Source organism: Eptatretus burgeri, chromosome 2 (genome assembly GCF_056783735.1).
Source record: "Eptatretus burgeri isolate ZD-2024b chromosome 2, Ebu_testis_v1, whole genome shotgun sequence".
Classification (NCBI taxonomy): domain Eukaryota; kingdom Metazoa; phylum Chordata; class Myxini; order Myxiniformes; family Myxinidae; genus Eptatretus; species Eptatretus burgeri.
The window spans coordinates 50,572,351-50,590,606 of NC_140962.1; the positions used below are offsets into that span (position 1 = coordinate 50,572,351).

Sequence of the window (18,256 nt, forward strand, 5' to 3'; positions counted from 1 at the left end):
TTGACATCGATGACCTGGTGAATGGCTGCACCCACCATGACCTCAGACACGTCTACCATCATTTTTGTTGACAGCTCTGACTTCGGATTAATAAAGAGCGAGGCATTGGCCAGTGCGTCTTTGATAGTGTCGAAAACTGACAAGGTTGGCACTGACCATCGGAACACTTCAGGGTGTTTATCATCGGTGAGTAACCCGATCAGCGGCTGCAGTGTTGTGACCGTTTGGAATAAATCGATGGTAATAGTTAATGAGGCCCCAAAACTCTTGCAGTTTGCATCGAGATGACCATAACGGAAAATCCCGAATCATCTTCACCATCTCCTTGTGAGGACGGATGCCTGAGGAAATTAAACTCCAGAAGACCGAACATGCACTTTGTGGTGTTTATGACAACACAGAAGTCCTACAAGTGAGTGAAGAGGAGACGTCGGTGTTCCTGAGGTTTTTCTAACGGTTGCACTGGTGATTAGAATATCTTCCATATACAGTGCATGTTGCAGAAGTATAATCGCTGAATGATAAAAAATAAAAATAAAAAAAATTCCTGAACGATAAAACATTGAAAGGTTTGTGTAGCATTGTATCGGTCAAACGACATCCAAAGGAATTTGAACAGGCTGAAAGGCATGGTGACCGCTGTTTTCGGGATGTAATCTGGATCCACAGGAATCTGATGGTATTCACGAATGAGGTCGACCTAGCAGAATATTTCAGTGCCATGTATTGGAGCGGTAAAATCCTGAATCAACAGCGTAAATGTTTTTGAAACTTCAATTTCAAATAAACAGATACAAAATCAAATGAGGAAGTTCACCATTACAAACAATGCAATGTCCAACAATGATTCCCGCGTGGAGTTGTTTCTTCCCAGTGTCCCTGTCCTGCTGGCTAAAACTCATGCGTGTTCACCTCGTCTTTCAGGGTTGTTGAACAATCGAGTCCTGTCGTGTCGTTCTCACTCAATGTCCTTGCAGCGTCCGCCGGGGCTGTCCAACAATCGACTCACGTCATGTTGTTCTCTTGTGCGCTGGCCCGTTCAGGATGAGTGAAGAGCTCAAAGGAATTATTTCCTAACACACAATTGTAATGAGTTGTAATAAACCGGATTACAATCGGCTCCACGCGTTAAGAACCACTCTGGAGATTCACACCTCGTTCACTCATCGGAGTTAAATCGAGCACGGCGACGATCGAAACACACATCTCGTCACGTCACCCGTCTCTCTACACTTCCCTCTCGCAGGTTTATATATTAACACAGAATGATAGCGTGCCTTCCCGCAAATGCGATTCTCGTCTATGCTGGAACCTTCATCTCAGAACGTTCCAGCATCTTCACAAATCTCACCAGACAGTATTTACAGTACAATACTGCCACCCACTGTCAAAATTAGCTCATTACATCAAACAGTTTAGAATACAATTCACCAATTCGTGAATCCAATAAGCTAGAGTCCAATAACGGAGCACTCACCCCAAATAAGCTTGTGTGGCAAGCTTCCCTTGCATGTCGTGCTCAAGAGGACGACGCTGCCCAAAGACAAGTCTCCAGCCGGCGCCATTGTTCATGTGCAGTAGAAGGGGTGGATAGACGAGGGACTTGTATTGGTGACTATCTTTTTACATGCATCATTCTCTACATGAACATCCGATGCAGGCAGAATTAATCCACCAAGCTTGTTCCTTACATGCTGATGCTGCGCTAGGAAATGCTGGATAACAGGGAGTGGTATAAAACTAGGAACAACCAATCAACCCCGAGTACTTTTCTATATGAGGGCAGGAAATAGATCTAAAAGAGGAAGAAGAAGAAGAATCGCACGAGAGCGAGGCGCCACAGGACGGTGAAGCATTAAGAAGTAGCAGTGCTGCTCGGTTCTTTTGGCTTCCTTTGGTTCTCTTCATTTTCACTCGTTTCTATCAGTGGTTCCCAACTTGCTTCCCACGGATTACTTGCGTCGACCACACAAACTTTCTTACATTGCAGGCCTTTGTATTTGACCCAGGTTTAGAGGAACATTAGCTGCATCTTGGTGGAACAAACACAGATGAACTTTCCTATTTACCGGACTTGGTATTTTCATCAGTTTAAAATCAACATTTCGTGACGTGTTTCCCGCCAGAATTTTCAACCCAGATTCCGAGGAGCAATGACCACATGCATCTTGGTTGAACTTTCACCATTACTCCGGTCACTACGTTGGCTGAGCATTATGTTGACTGGGAGACTGCCGGTGTTCATGTAACCACCGTATGACCCACGTGAGTGAAAACAAACACACACACACACACACACACACACACACACACACACACACACACACACACACACACACACACACACACACACACACACACACACACACACACACGTCCAGGACTGGGTGTGTATGGTCTGGAAATAGTAGGCCGGATGGGCTTGTCCTGGATGCGTTCAGTTGTCACAAGACCGATGACACCAAAGAGCTGCTCCATCGGACCAACACCGATCTAGTCATAATCCCAGGCAGGAAGACATCGCTCTTGCAGCCCCTCGATGTATCAATCAACAAGCCGTTCAAGGATGGGCTACGTCGCTGCTGGTCCGACTGGATAATGAGTGGGGAAAAGACCTACACCAAGAGCAGGAGGACGAGAAAGGTAGACCTTCCAATGATCTGTGGCTGGATTGTCAAAGTGTGGGAGGAGATACCGTCGGACATCATCAAGAGAGCACTTCTGAAATGCTGCATCTCCAACAACATGGACATTACAGAGGACAACATCATTAAGGAGGAGGACGCTGCAAATGACAGTGATGGCGATGTGGACAGTGACAGAGACTTGCTCGACCCTGACTTGGAAAAGGAGTTACATGCCGTACTTGACGAGGAAAGCATTGATGAGGATTTCTTTGGGTTTAGCTGAAAAGCTTCATCAAACCCAAACGGCCCTTTTCAGGGCCACAAATCCACGAGAAATATGTATGACATTGGTATGAATCCCGCTGCCAATCCTCGGGCACCCGCAGTTACCGGGATCAACCACTACCTTTCCTCCAAGGTTCTTGGAATCAGACCAGGCTGCAATTGCCATCTCTGCGGGTTCCTACCTTGCTTATACTCTAAAATGTCGGTCCTTAATCGGGCTGGCAGCATTTCTCCTCCAATCTGATGCTCAGCCCTAAATACCGTGCTCAACACCTTGCACCCTCCATTCACACATGCGCACCCCACTCGGAGGAGGCTCTACCTCGGTGTTCCCTACCTGGCTAGACTCTTCCTCTGCTCCATACATGTGTGTGGCCACATACTTGGCAGATATTGCCTGCTCCTCCAAACGGTACCACCTCTCCACTCGGTCATCACACCCGGTGCTGTCATCCAGCTGTTCCTTCTGGTCTGCAAGCATTCCACAACATCAGCCTCTGCAGCTCCAAGGCACACACTCATCCCTTCCAACTCCAGCTTTAGTTTTGGCTCTGAGGCAGGGGCTAAACTGTCTGGACTTCCCATGGTCTCTGCGACAGAGTGACCACCATAGAGGGTGCAGTAGAGGCCAGTGTGTGTCGCATACTGGAACCCCGTGGTTCCAGTACGTGGCACCCAGTGGGTTGAACTGCACCCTCGATGGGTTTTACACTGACCTCGATGAGCTCTGAACTTCCCCCCTTAATGCTCTACTCCAACACTGCCCATGGCATTTGTACTATCTCTCACCATGGAGGTCTCCACTCTATTTTCCACAGGGATGTCTAACCTCATAATTACCACAGAGGTATTGCCAGCCTCTCTCCCAGATAACCCACCAACCACTGCCATCTCACATACACCACCATTGTTACTCACCTTAAAGTCTGCAGTCATATCCTGGCATGTGGTTCTCATTTGCTGCCATTCTTTTATCTGCATAAATCGCTCTGCTCTTCCATCATTTGTATTAACCTTATCATTTCTTCCTGCTGTGCTACCCCTGAAGCCACCACTCCCCTGCTCCAGGTTGGGGATGCCGGTCTACGACCACTGCTTGCAGGCAGGCTGCTCTTCACGACGAAATTGCTGGGAAGGGTTGGGCGAATGGAGAGTGGGGGGGGGATCTCTGTCTCACCCTCTAGTGGGTTTTTCCTCTTTAATTTCCGTCGAGGTCACAGTCTTATCCAAAAAGCAATAATGGCCATCCTCCTTTGAGCCACGTTTGTCTTCCATATCACAAAAGAAAAATAAATAAATCGATAAATACAACACCGCATCATGCTCATTTTAGTTTCCAGATTAGAATTTATTACTCTGACCAAATTTTTTAAATTTTAAGCTTTGAGTTCTATCCCAAGCTCCTGACACCAGTTTGAATGGAGTGAAATTTAGTGAAGGGTCTGATAACCACACCTGACTCCAATTTGCAACGGACTCAATCTCCCGAGAAGGCAACATGAGACTTCTGGAAAATTCTCTCACACAACTCCCCAAGCGGAGGTAAAACTGTGCATATGTGGATAATCCACCATGATGCAGTTGTTTCACCAATCCTACCACGTGGACGTATCCGCACTTGACGTTGGCTTAACAGGTGAATATACTTATGCTGGAGGACGGAACCATGGCTCAAAATACACAGCTCAGATCGTTTAAAAGCAAACAGGTTTAATTAATAAATACGATTGGGTCTGGTTATATATTTGTTTACTGATATTGGCATTGCACATGGTACATGCTTGAGAGCCTCTGTGGTGCACATTTGTGTCTATGCAGTCGCTGATGACTCGCCAACAAGTGATGAAACCGGTCTGGCAGCTGAGGGGGGTGCGGGTGTAGTATTGGGATTATCAAGTATGTACTACAATACTTGAAGAAGAACTCAGGTGGGGTTTGAAACAGCAAAGGGCTTACCTTGTGTAGCTTTTCTTGGTTGCTTTATGCAGCTTTATTTGGCTTGAAGAGCATGAGGGTTAATTTATTGAAATCCTAGACACCTGGGGTAAGTGATTGGCCTAAAAGGTGGAAGCAGTCAGTATACATACCATTGCCAAAGAAAGGGGATGCAAAAGATGTTCAAATAACCAAACCATTGCCTTGATTTAAATTTAAACACAGAATAGAAAACTTCATTAAGCAGGAAATGCCCGTTGAGCAAGCAGGTTTCAGAAGAGGAAGAGTTCTAAGAGATCAAATCGCAAATCTGAGGTGGACCTTGGAAAAGGCTAAGGAATATCAAAGGAAGGTGTACCGATGTTTTATAGATTATAACAAAGCTTTTGATTGCATGGATCAAGAATTGCTGTGAACCCTTGTCAATCCAGATCTTTGTCAATCCTGACAACAATGTCAGGATTGACAAAGATCCAGAAAGACAAAGACGTTGCAATACAAGGTGAGATTGGGCTGGTAAATGATCTGGTATCTCCAATGTATGGATGAGTCATGGACAGTGAAGAAGAAAGCAAAGAAGAAGATTGAGAGTTTTGAAATGTGCTTTTGGAGATGAATGTTACACATTCCATGGACTGTAAGAAGAACAAAGAAATCAGTGCTTGAATAAATTAGACCACCATGTGCATGAAGGAGTGCCGATAATAAAACAGAAACTTTCATACTTTGGACACATCATGAATGCAGAAAAATAAAGCCTGGAGAAATCAATCATGCTGGGTGTGGTTGAGGGAAGAAGAGGAAAAGGAAGAGGAGGAGGTAGGCATTGCATGCGCTGAATGGATGGGGTAAAGGCTGCAACCAAGCAGTCTCTTTCAGAGCTTCGGGAAGCAGTGCATGACAGAGATGGTTGGAAAAATCTCATCACGAACGTCACCAGAAGTCAGACATGACTTGACGGAGCAAGATAACTACATATAGAATTATAAATAATTATGAAAACAGGATATGCACAAATAATGAATAACTGCAGACACCACCATGAATAATTATTTGTGCGTTTCATATAATAAAATAAGGAATAATTTGTGCGTTTCATACAACACAATAAGGAATAATTTGTCATTTCATTTAATAAAATAAGGAAAAATTTGTGCATTTCGTATAATAAAATAAGGAATAATTTGTGCGTTTCGTATAACAATAAGGAATAATTTGTCGTTTCGTTTAATAAAATAAGGAAAAAATTGTGCATTTCGTATGATAAAATAAGGAATAATTTGAGCGTTTCGTATCATAAAATAAGGATTAATTTGTGCATTTCGTATAATAAAATAAGGAATAATTTGTGCGTTTCGTATAATAAAATAAGAAATAATTTGTGCGTTTCGTATAACACAATAAGGAATAATTTGTCGTTTCGTTTAATAAAATAAGGAAAAAAAAATGTGCATTTCGTATGATAAAATAAGGAATAATTTGAGCGTTTCGTATCATAAAATAAGGATTAATTTGTGCATTTCGTATAATAAAATAAGGAATAATTTGTGCGTTTCATATAACACAATAAGGAAAAAAATGTGTATTTTGTATAATAAAATAAGGAATAATTTGTCATTTCGTTTAATAAAATAAGGAAAAAAATTGTGTATTTCGTATTATAAAATAAGGAATAATTTGTCATTTCGTTTAATAAAATAAGGAAAAAATGTGTATTTCGTATAATAAAATAAGGAATAATTTGTGCGTTTCGTATAATACTGTTACGGTTATGGAAATTCACAGATCACCATTCAGGTTTCCCAGAGATCAGTTATGTCGATAAGTGTGTGTTCAGATTAGATTTCCCCACCGATGTCTTAAGGACTTTATTCGTGCAACCGGGCTGTGATCTTGATGGTAGTATTATTCTTTTGCTATCTTAATTTTGGAACAACCGCATCCGCATCTCAACAACCACGCCATCCCCACCACAGCGCAAACTACGACATCCCTCACCAACATCTCCACAAACGAACAAGCATCTCCACACCACCTTCTCCAAAACGCCAACCACACCACTACTTCAACAACCACAACCACCTTCTCCAAAACGCCAACCACACCACTACTTCAACAACCACAACGGCCTCCCCAACGAATAACATCTCCGCCAACCAACGCGATGGATCCTCGACAAACAAAAAAAGACAACTCCATCTCTCCCTGAATGTCTCCCCCGTGCGCTGGGAAGGAGGAGGGGTGGATCCAGCCTGGGTAAACGGTCAAAGGTGAAGTAAGGGAGGGTGCTGATTTCGGGTGGAAAAAACCCACCGCGGCCCCACCCCTTAGGGCGAAGCTCCGTGGCGATAAAAGGGCGCGTGGAGACGCCGAGGAGAGTTGAGGTGGGGAGAGGAGACGCCGACCAGCAGTGGAGGAGAGGAGTCGCCAGCAGTTGAGTCTGGAGTCTGGAGCTGATGGAGTCCAGTCGGGTGGTGACGAACCAACGAGGGTCGCCCAGCGAGTCACCACGAGGGTGGCAGGTAACCAGCCCATTCTCATGGAGCTCCTTCAGTCTTCAAAGCTCCGCGAACATTAAAGGCCTACGGGTCCTGTTCTGCCCTTTCCTTTCCTGGGGTTTTCTTTGTATGAAAGTTGTGGCGCCATGTCCGCTAAGTAGAAACTGTTAAGTGCATGTACATTAATCAATAGATACGGCTGCAGGTCTTTTGTTTGCTCGTGTCTTGTCCCTACCCCCATACATTGCATACGTGCTTGTGTATATCTGCATTGCTTCATTGACTGCATACGTGTGACAAATAAATGTCATTGTTTGAATGTTCACCTGCTCGTCGCGTCCCCTTCCTCCATTGAGCTGCTGTAATTACGTACGGAATATTAGCTGGCTTTTAAATAGCCGATAAAGTAATCGGATCCGACGGGGCTTGGCGATATACAACCGCTCGGCAAATCACAAACGGCACGAGCTGCGTACAGGTCCCGTCGAGGTGTAAATCCCTGGCATTTCTGTCTGCGCGCATACTTAGGTAAATCAACAATTTGGCGATCGGACCCTGTCGCACGTGGACAGATGAGTTGGCTGATTTACGGTGTGGTTAAAAACACACCCGTAGCTGGATTTCGGCGTTGATCCGAAAGCTGCGACTAGGATTGCCCGTCCGGTAGGCGCGCGGCCGCGATTAGCTAAAAGCGGTTGCTCGCACGCCGAACGGGTGGAAACCACAACAATACAATAAGGAATAATTTGTCGTTTCGTATGATAAAATAAGGAATAATTTGAGCGTTTCGTATGATAAAATAAGGAATAATTTGAGCGTTTCGTATAATAAAATAAGGAATAATTTGAGCGTTTCGTATAATAAAATAAGGAATAATTTGTCGTTTCGTATGATAAAATAAGGAATAATTTGTGCATTTCGTATAATAAAATAAGGAATAATTGGTGCGTTTCGTTTAATAAAATAAGGAATAATAACATCATAAGTTGTGCGTTTCGTGCACAAAATAAGGAATAATTTGTGTTTCGTTTAATAAAATAAGGAATAATTTGTGTTTCGTTTAATAAAAGGAATAATTTGTGCGTTTTGAATAATAACATAAGTTGTGCGTTTCGTTTAATAAAATAAGGAATAATTTGTCCACCCCGTGCATCCTGTGCACGTATGCTTTGCATCCTGATTTTGTCTGTTCGGTCATGATCTGTTCAGTGTACTAGTTCTTCCACGAGCCTTGGCTATGTATACAACAACAACAAAAAACAACTGCAAAGCATACAATACATGCAGAATACATTATTACAGAAAATATACAAAAAGCAAAATTAATACTGTGACGGTCACGCATCTTCCACGATAGTTGTGCTGCTGACGGGAAGGGTATAAAAAGGTCCCTGCGCCCACTGGTTTAATAAGCCGTGAATCAGTGTTTAAAACCACAAGACCATGGAGAATCCGCTTGACAAAATTGGGTGAGCGAGTCCGCCAAGCGATTACCTTTACAAACGCTTCAGCACAAACTCAATGTGCCCATCTAACAGGTTAATTTGCCAATTTACTACGCGCTATGGAGACCACTCCCGATAGCCAAACACACATTCTCATCAACAAGAAAATAGAGGGGGGGGAGGAGAAAAAGAGCACAGCATGAAGCAGCTACCACTGACTGTAACAAATGACTATGTAATAAATCACCCAGTGCGCCGCCCTCCGGACCTTGACTGACTTCAACAAATAACTTATCACATTCACTCAGCAGCATATGGGACAAAGAGAGATCAAGATGAAATAGAGAGAAAGGAGAACCTGCTATTTGTTAAGCGCTCTCACACTATTGCAAGTCTTGGTTTTGGGCCCGTCCTCATGCCTCCTCAGCCATGCTCGCCACACACCAGCACTTGTGCCACAAAGCCATACAGGACCACTCAGGAATCACAATGAAGAGTGAGCAGGCAAACCAACCAAATAAACCAACCCCAAAGCAAGAGCTATCAACAACCATACCCAATGTGGCGTACACGCTCTTATAATCTCTCGGGACCCGCAACACGCTCCCATCGACTTGCAGCGATTGGTGGAATTTCCACACTACGGGTGGTCTGTTGGTCTTGGGTGTGCCAGATGTCCATATATGGTCACGCCTGTGTTAGTCTCGTGTCCTCACACTGACCCCACAATCGTGCTTGTGGGCTGCACCAATCGACTGTAAACTCAATGACAAAAGCCAGACAAGGACAGATTACAGTTGGGGAAGTTTCAAGAATGTCGGGAGTGGGGAAAGGTGGGGCTCAGATACAGACACACGAGCGGGGAGACAAGATCTTTCTGTGCCTGACACCTTTTATTAATAACAGGAATTACAGCACACTTATTCCAACATGCACTATGAAATATATATTCTAATCTCTGCCCCATTTTATTTCCGAGTACCAATACATTGCATTCATATTTGGTACGTGTGCCCTTTGCTTTTGAAAGAGCATGACACCTCATCTTCATGCTCCGATGCAGTTTATCTTTTTAACCACGTGATTGTGATATTATACGAGTGCAGTTGTTCTGACGCAATCACAAAATTTAGAACCAATTGCAATGGAGTTATTATTATGGTCACCAAAAAAAAAAAAAAAAAAAAAAAAAGAGAGAGACCCTCTGATGTGATGCAGTATCATATTTATGTGCATGCATATGAGCACACCAGCTTCCAGGAGGAAGGAAACCAACAAAGTTCTCCTGGCTCTATTAGATATCTTCCAATAATACAAACTGTCAAACCGTCACAAGTACAATTCTACACCTTTCACCTAAGATAGGTAACATGCCTGGTGTCAGCTTAATGGTTAAGGTGGCTGGCTTAAAATCTTAGCGTCTTGAGTTTGAGTCCCTGTTGTGCCATTGAAATAACAGCAGGTGGGTTGACTCGGGCTGTCGTCCTTCCGAGGTCGTCAAAATGAGTACCGGCTTACTGGGAACAGGGGGCAACTGCATAAGCAGTACAGCCAAGCTCCCAGCAATGATGTAACCAGCAGCCTAGGCTGCATGCAAAATACTGAGCTCCATAATTATGGTGATGCCAGCTTTGGGAAGAACAAAAATGCAATCAAATTTATTTGGGCGGCATTCGAGGAGTTATCCAGTTAAGAAGCAAAAGGCCTGCAAATGTATGCAGTATAAGACATAAAAAAGGGCATTGTCAAGAAAGTGGTCATTGTTCTGTGACTCCAAAGAAAGAAAACCAGAACTGAGGGCCAACAAGGCAAGTCCAGTGTGAAACTGGCATAAAGCCATGTGGTGCTCCAAGTTTGAGGACGAAGGCGGCATGCAACGCTGGTGGGCGGAAGGATGCAGCTGGAGCCGTGAGGATGGGCGGTCGTAGTAAAGGCACTTGGCAGGATGACAACGCAGCAGGGACATGCAGTAAAATGTGTCAACAGTGACCTGCAAAGCCGCAAAGCTGACCTCTCGTTAAAGGGCCTTGTTCAGCTGCATTGCCACAGCCTGATGTGTGTGCTGTAAACTGCAGCACAGATTGCGTTCCCAGGAGTCACATAAGGTGGCCTCAAGAAAAAGAAACTGCAAATCAATAAATAAATAATTTCATGATGGTGATGCCAAGGACTTACTGATTGAACCTTCATAACGGACGGGAACCAAACTTCCTTAACTACATTATTGGAGAAAACTCCATCAGAGATATAAAACATCCAAACTGCCTATCCGCTCCTTCACCTCCACTCCCCAGGTCAGAACATCAATACATTTTATCGCTCATTCATGAGAATAGCCCTTTAAAGATTGTGCTCAAAACTGAAAACCAAAACCCAAAATCAAATTAAATTACAAATTTTATCATAATAGTAATTCTCAAGTTTAAAAAAAAACAAAAAAAAACTTTTGTCACAACTTTTTTGAGTACCTAACAAATCCAAATTTTGCCTGTGTACAACAAGCAAGTTATCACTGATGTCATCGTTTGCCAAAATTTCCAAAGATCACTTGAAAACATTTGATGAAACCAATTTAGTCGGGTCCAATAATGCAAAATATCTCCGACTTACCCATTAATGTTAAAGCACAAACACCGAATCGACCATGGGGTTTTCTTTGTATGAAAGTTGTGGCGCCATGTCCGCTGGGTTAAAAATTCACATTTTTGCATACGTAATATGGAGATGTTTAAAATCAATTTGAGGTCAAAAATTTTTCATTTCATTTTTAAAGCCAATTATGTTGAGCAAACAAAAAGTATTGATTGTCAGGATTGCTCGAGATAGCACACTCGTGTCTCCCTGGTGTCTCCTAGGTAGGGTGTTGCATCAATGAGCGTGTTGTACTTTGGATGAGATGTCAGGTTTGGACCTGTCCGCAAGCGTCAGTTGCAGCTAATGGATGTTAAACCCCATGGTGTCTTTCGCTAAGAGTCGGTGCTTGTCGCTGGCATCCTGGCCAAATTCCAAATTCCTCACCTGAATGAATGATTGACTGACTGACTGACTGACTGACTGACTGCACATCAACGATTCGCATGAACCCGTTGCACATAACTCGTGTCATCAAATCATAAGGCAATGGCAAACCACCCAGTATTTTCTCCTTGCACAGGAAGATGTTTCAGCAGTGCCCAGTACCCGGGAATGGGTGTGGGATTTATCCAATTAAAATAGTAACAATTTTCAAAATGTTACTGACCGATTGACACATTTCATGTCTATATGGCAGTCCTTGTATGAGACACTTCTTAAATACTTCGGCTATTTATGTAGGAAAGCCACCGAAGGATTAACAAGTTAAACTGGAACTCCTCGGTAGAGCGCATGCCTCTGCCAGGCTGACCAGTTTACGTTTTGTATCCAACTGATAGGCTGGATCTAGATCTGGATCCTTCACCAAAATCCAATCGGCTTGTTCTAGTCACCCAAGCAACTTATGTCATAACCCATCCACAACTTTTTGAAATATCATGCAATATATCATTTTTGGCCTGATCTCTCATTTGTGAAGAATCACTTTTAAAAACTAGAGAGTTCATTGAATATGCTAAACTGTAGTGTTCAAGGGCATACTTCAATTGAAATGAAATAATGATTTTAAAGTTTGTTGAAACAAAATTCCAAACGTTTCGCGCAATTGAAACAGTCTTATAAACCAGCCTATTTAACATGGCCAAGTACTGCAAAACTGGAGGGTCTTCGAACTGATAAGAAGGCGATTTGTGTTCTACAGTGTTCAAATATACAATTCAATTAAAAAGATTGTAAAGGTGGTATATTTAAAAAAAAAAAAAAAAAAAAACCGGAACTTTACTGCCGTTTTCTCCAGCGACTGTTACATCCCCTGATCTAACACTGTACATTAGTTATTCTTGCCTGTTGTTTGTGTCCTTTGTAACATCCTTAAAAATCAGTAAGTTTCCTGTTTGGAATGATTTTCAATTTTGTTTGACTGCCAGGCTGACAGTAAAATATTATCCTACTCCTTTCTGCACATGTGCGATCAGGAAAAATTCAGAGCCAAAGTACTGCTAAACTACAGGTTCGTTTTCCGATTCATGGTCGGATTAGTGTTCAAAAGATAACATTCAATCGAAATCAAGTTCGTCCTCGATCATAAACTGACGATTGTGGAGAGACAGACGGAGAGACAAACAGACATGAAGCAAGTGCTAAACACCGCTTTTCGCTTCGAATGTGCAGGGTAATTATAGTATCTGGATCCGGATCTGGATCTTCACCAAATTCTAATCAATTCATCCTCGTCTCACACACCCAACCTGTCCATCAAATTTTGTCTGAATCCGTCCACAACTTTTTGAGATATCCTGCACACAGACAGACAGACAGACAGACAGACAGACAGAGAGGGGTGAAAACATAACATAACCTCATCCATCTTTGGTGATGAAGGTAACAACAAGGTAAGGATCCATTTTTCATTCTCTCTGATACTGGCATTAAAAGTCCTTTATTTTATTTATTCGTATGTAGTCTGCGGCTGCTTGGTTGCATCATTTTCTGTGAGCCTAGCTGGGCCACCGATACAATGCACCCGGTTAACAGTAAGTTGGAAATCACTTTGCTGATCTCGGAAGGATGACAGGCTGAGTCAACGCACCGACAGGGGCTTGAACTCAAGATCCTAACATCTTAACCATCAAGTCAACACCAGGCTGATGGTCGTTTCTTTTAATGTACACGGCATCATCGTAACAAACGTGATTTGACATTAGCTCGTTTCAAATACTCCGACTATTTGTGAAGCAAACAAAAAAATCTTTAAAAAAATAAACAAACAGGAAAATGTCTTATCAAACGTCATACAGTTTGTGGTGGAGGAACTTTATTGCAGTTGATGCGGTGGTTAAAGGGCCTTGCATGTTTCTGAGTGAATGTACTTTAAATCGAGTAAATCTCTCGATTCCTGTGCATTAACAGACACCTTGTGGAAATGCAGTCTCCACCTGCTGGTCGCAGAATTAAACTGCTGGGTGAATTGCGGGTCGTACCATACAGTGCTCGGCAGGTGAACACCATCAATCATAGACCAATGGTACACAATTCAACAAGCTCCATCGACAAATCACCATGGTTTACCTAATTGCCCTACTGAAGAAAGGGACAGTCATTGCAAGGTCTGAAATCACAAAATTATCAAATCCTATCTGCCTGAAAACAAAGCTGCCAAATAATGCATCGTCCTTCTATCAAAGCCCAACAATGCTGGAGAACACCACATGAACATGCTTCTCAACTCAGGCTATTGGCAAAAACAACAACAAGCCATTTCCAACCAGTTCCCAGAGTGGCTCTGAAACAGAGTATTTTGCAGATAATGAAATTTCCAGAGAAGTATCAATCGACATCTCCATTCTGTCGACAACTGAGTCTTCTTAACAATGTCACAGGACGAATTTACCCGAACCACTTCTGATCAAATAACCGTACTCACCTTTGAGCTGTTGAGCCTGAGTTTGAATCTCGACTCAGCTGTAAACTGTTACGCTGGTGTTTCGCATGCGGGGCGAAGTATCAGTGCATGATGGGAAGGATGAAGCCGGATGACTCGTATGCCAGTGGTGGCCGTTGGGGAACGTTAAGGATCCCATGATGTCTTTCATGAAGAGTTGGCGTGTTACTGTCGGTATCCTAAACAAATTGCAAATTCCTGCTAGTTTCGGTCAAATATCAGGCCTGACCAGTCAGTTCGTGAATTACATGAAAGTGGGAATAAATGGAACCGTTAAAGAAGTACTTGCCTTCTGATAATAGGACACTTCTGATTAAATAATGATGGTTACCTCCGCCACCGAAGGTGGATGCCGGTTATCTGTCTGTGAGCAGAACATCTTTTAAAAAAAAAGTTACGGACGGATTCGGACGAAACGTGGTGGTCAGGTTTGGTGTGTGACAAGGACGAATCGATTCGATTTTTATGAAGGTCCGGATCTGGATCTGAAGATTTAAGTGATTCTTCATAATTTAGAGAGAGAGACAACAACAAAACATAGCAGGATATAACAAAATGTCATGGACAGATGAGAAAAAAAAAAAAATGAAAATATGCTAAAATAAAAAGTCAGCTGGTGGAACTTCACTCCTGTGGCTCGAGGGTCACGTACCCAAAGATAATGGCCTGCTTGCAATGGATCACCGATGCAAAAGTCGATCGTCGAGCCGCTGAAATGAATCCAAGCCAGACAGCTCGATGGAACGACAGTCATCTCTCGACACGATCGTTACAAATCGAAATGGAAAAGAGGCCAACTCAACGTACAACGCGTGGAACACTCGACTGTTCCAGATCGTTATGCAACCATTCCATACTGTACCTAACCAAGTCCGACAGACCGCTGCAGAGGGAGCACGCGTGTCCCCCAGCCGTCAGGTCTCGGCCACATTCCCGACTACAACCTGTTGGCATTCGTACTGCGCAGGCAGAGCGTTACCATCACAAGCTGTGCCACCTCTCCGACGAACATGAAAGCTGGGTGTCCTGCTAAAATACACACGGTATCTTTTTTTGAGTCGTGTAGGCGAGTAATCGTCGGCCCGAACGTCAGGCCTGGCCAACCGATTCGTGAAAGAGATGGCTCAAGCTGACCCCCAAAAGGGAAGGTGGAATTTATTGGGGCCATTAAAGTAGTTGCAGTCGTCGTCTTTTCAATACAGGTTCTCGTCAATCGAGTTACACAGTGCCACAGCTTTCACCCTCAGCACAAACTTGAAAGACTTGACTCTTCACACGTGGCCCTCATAAAAGTAGTGGCACGGATTCAAGTTGGGGTTACTGTCAGACCGTGTCGTTCCACATCGACACCTGAATGGAAAGGCCAGAAAAACAACACGATCGTCGAATGTTTCAGGGGGAAAGAGTTTCCCAACGTCTCGTCTCGCCGGCAGGTTGGAGTACAGGTACGCACACTCGCCTGGGTTCGAATCCCGACCCGGCGATAAACAGTCATCCCGACGTTTCATGAATGTGTGCGCCGTCTCTCGGACCGACGTTAAACCGGCCGTCCCGTCTGTGGGCGCTCGTTGGTAGATGTTAGAGATCTCACGGTGTCCTTCGCGATGAGTAGGCGAGCCATCGCCGGCACCCTGAACAAATTCCCAAATTCCTGCCCTAATGTTCAGGGAGGGCACTGCATCAGCGGTACGTCGCAGGAGGAGAAGGAGAAGAAAGAAAAGGAGAAGAAAGAAAAGAAGGAGAAGATTAAGAAGAGGAAGAAGAAGAACAAAGAAAAGAAGAAGAAGAAGAAGAAGAAGAAAACGAAGAAGAAAATGAGAAGGAAAAGAAGGAGAAGAATCACTCCATTTACAAACACGGTTAAACATTGTTGCATCACCATCGCACTTCTTCCTCTTATTCAATACCAACACCATCTGACGGTTTTGTTTTGTTCAGAGAGGACCGAGTCACCTTCTTCACAGATTTAAACCCTTTAGTTTTCCACAAGATTCCCGTGATGTTACTATGCGGTGTATGGCACTAACAATTACTGTTTACCACGCTGAGGAGGAAATAAAAACAGAATCATTCTTTTGGGGGGAGGGATGGGCGCCCTGTATTATTATATTATAATAACGTCCTCACGTTGCATTGTACTCGCACATAACAAGTTAATCGATCGGTCGAAGCATCAAATGTAAACACAAGACCAAAGCGAAATAAATAAATAAATAAATAAATAAACAAACAAACAAATAAATAAACACCGGTTCGAGTACCGTCCTCAGCATGTGTATCTGTACCTGCTTTATACCAACGGGTATAATACCGCTCAACGACCGGAGGAACCGGACAAGCACCATGACCACAAACTCCGGGAGCCGGGTTTCGATCAGGCGACGCCGCCATGTGGTCCCGGCCTCGCACTTCCGTAACCGCCGGGCAGCACTTCCGGTCTCTCGCCTCAAACTCCAATAATTAATCCGCTCTCTGAACGCGAGCGCCGACTAAACATTCCTGTGTCGCATCAGAGAACACGACGAACAGCATGGTGAAGGAATCGAGCTTTGTTTTTAAACTTTCCTTCAGGCGTCACGAGTCAAGGCGCTTGGGGATATCCATTTATTACGTACGCACGAGCTGAGGAATGAAGAATGAATAAAAATGATGGGAGAAGCGAGAAATTAATACGTCTCTATGGGGAACATGGTTACCGAGAAAGATCCGGGCAATTAAAGGGTTAATTGAGGGACAGACATAAAATAATTCTCTTCATCTATTGATGTCTGTACTACATACATATATAGACTGTGGAAAGAATCTCCACCAGTCTGTCTGTCCGTCTGTCCGTTCAGGGTGGAGCTTCAAAATCAAATCTCCACCAGTCTGTCTGTCTGTCCGTCTGTCCGTTCAGGGTGGAGCTTCAAAATCAAATCTCCACCAGTCTGTCTGTCCGTCTGTCTGTTCAGGGCGGAGCTTCAAAATCAAATCTCCACCAGTCTGTCTGTCTGTCCGTTCAGGGCGGAGCTTCAAAATCAAATCTCCGCCATTTTGTTTGCTCCGTGGAGTCTCTTTTGTGAGACTTGCATTTTTTTGAAGTGAAATGAACGATTGAGGCCTGGAATATAAATTCCATTCAGACTTCCTCGCGGCTTTATCTCAACTCGAATTTAATGTTTTTTTATTGTCGTTGAGATGGTTTAAGTGTCGGTTTCAGCAGAAGGTGAGAAAATCGGACAAACAATGGCAGTTTTTTTTTTTTTAGAGAAAAATGCATTGTAATTGGGCGTTTTGAATCGATCTGGTCAGACGTGATGAGGGGAGGGGAGAGAGGGGTAGTGAGAGGAGAGAGGAAGAGGGACTTGAAGAATGCAGGTCGGGTTTCCTGCTGGGGAATTAGTTAGGAGAGTTTTGAATGTATCTGGTGGGACATGATGTGGGAAGGTGGAGAGAGAGGATGGTGGGGGTGAGGTGAGTGAGGAGAGGGTGGGGGGGTGGGAGAGAAGGGAGGGAGGGAGCGGGGAAGCGGACGGAGGAAAGGTAGGATTCCCTGCCAGGGGAAATTGAAGTCCGGGTTCAAACTATCGTCTAATATTGTTTCATGTTCTGGGGTACACATAAGGAGTTTATTTCAGGCGAGTGATAACTCTTTTCCAACGATATGATGAGACATACAGTACTTCAAAAAACTTTGGACGTAATAATTTGAATATGTGGACTAACGATGGAATCCACCCCTCTCAAATCAAGTCAATCAAGTCAAGGCAGAAGTCAATGCACACCCTCTGCCACTCCTCACCCCTGTGCACGATGCTCCCCCCTCCCCCTCTCATGAGTGAAGCATCATACATGAAGAGGGGTGGTCAAAATGTCATACATCTCTACGCCTATGGGTTTCCCCAGGGGTACTCCGGGAGTTTATATATCGCAAAGCAGGATGTCTGTCCGTCAATCCATCCCCAAACTACT

At 43.8% G+C, this 18,256-nt stretch overlaps 1 protein-coding gene across 3 annotated transcripts in view; it reads right to left on the minus strand.

Annotated features, from left to right (window-relative positions):
- The window catches only part of ABITRAM (actin binding transcription modulator), a 74,252-nt gene extending 57,337 nt beyond the window's left edge, over nt 1-16,915 (minus strand). The window contains exons 1-2 of one of the 3 annotated variants that reach the window (XM_085869292.1): nt 16,591-16,915; nt 14,288-14,484 (exon numbers count right to left, since the gene is read on the minus strand). Coding sequence is in view for 2 of the 3 variants with exons in the window: in XM_085869290.1 (XP_085725416.1) it covers nt 16,591-16,696 (106 nt within the window). In the remaining variant the exon portion in view is untranslated. Of the gene's footprint in view, nt 1-14,287; nt 14,485-15,764; nt 16,029-16,590 lie in introns of those variants that run through there. The other 2 variants (XM_085869290.1, XM_085869289.1) reach the window with 2 other exon arrangements.
- Between the last annotated feature and the right edge of the window lie 1,341 nt (nt 16,916-18,256).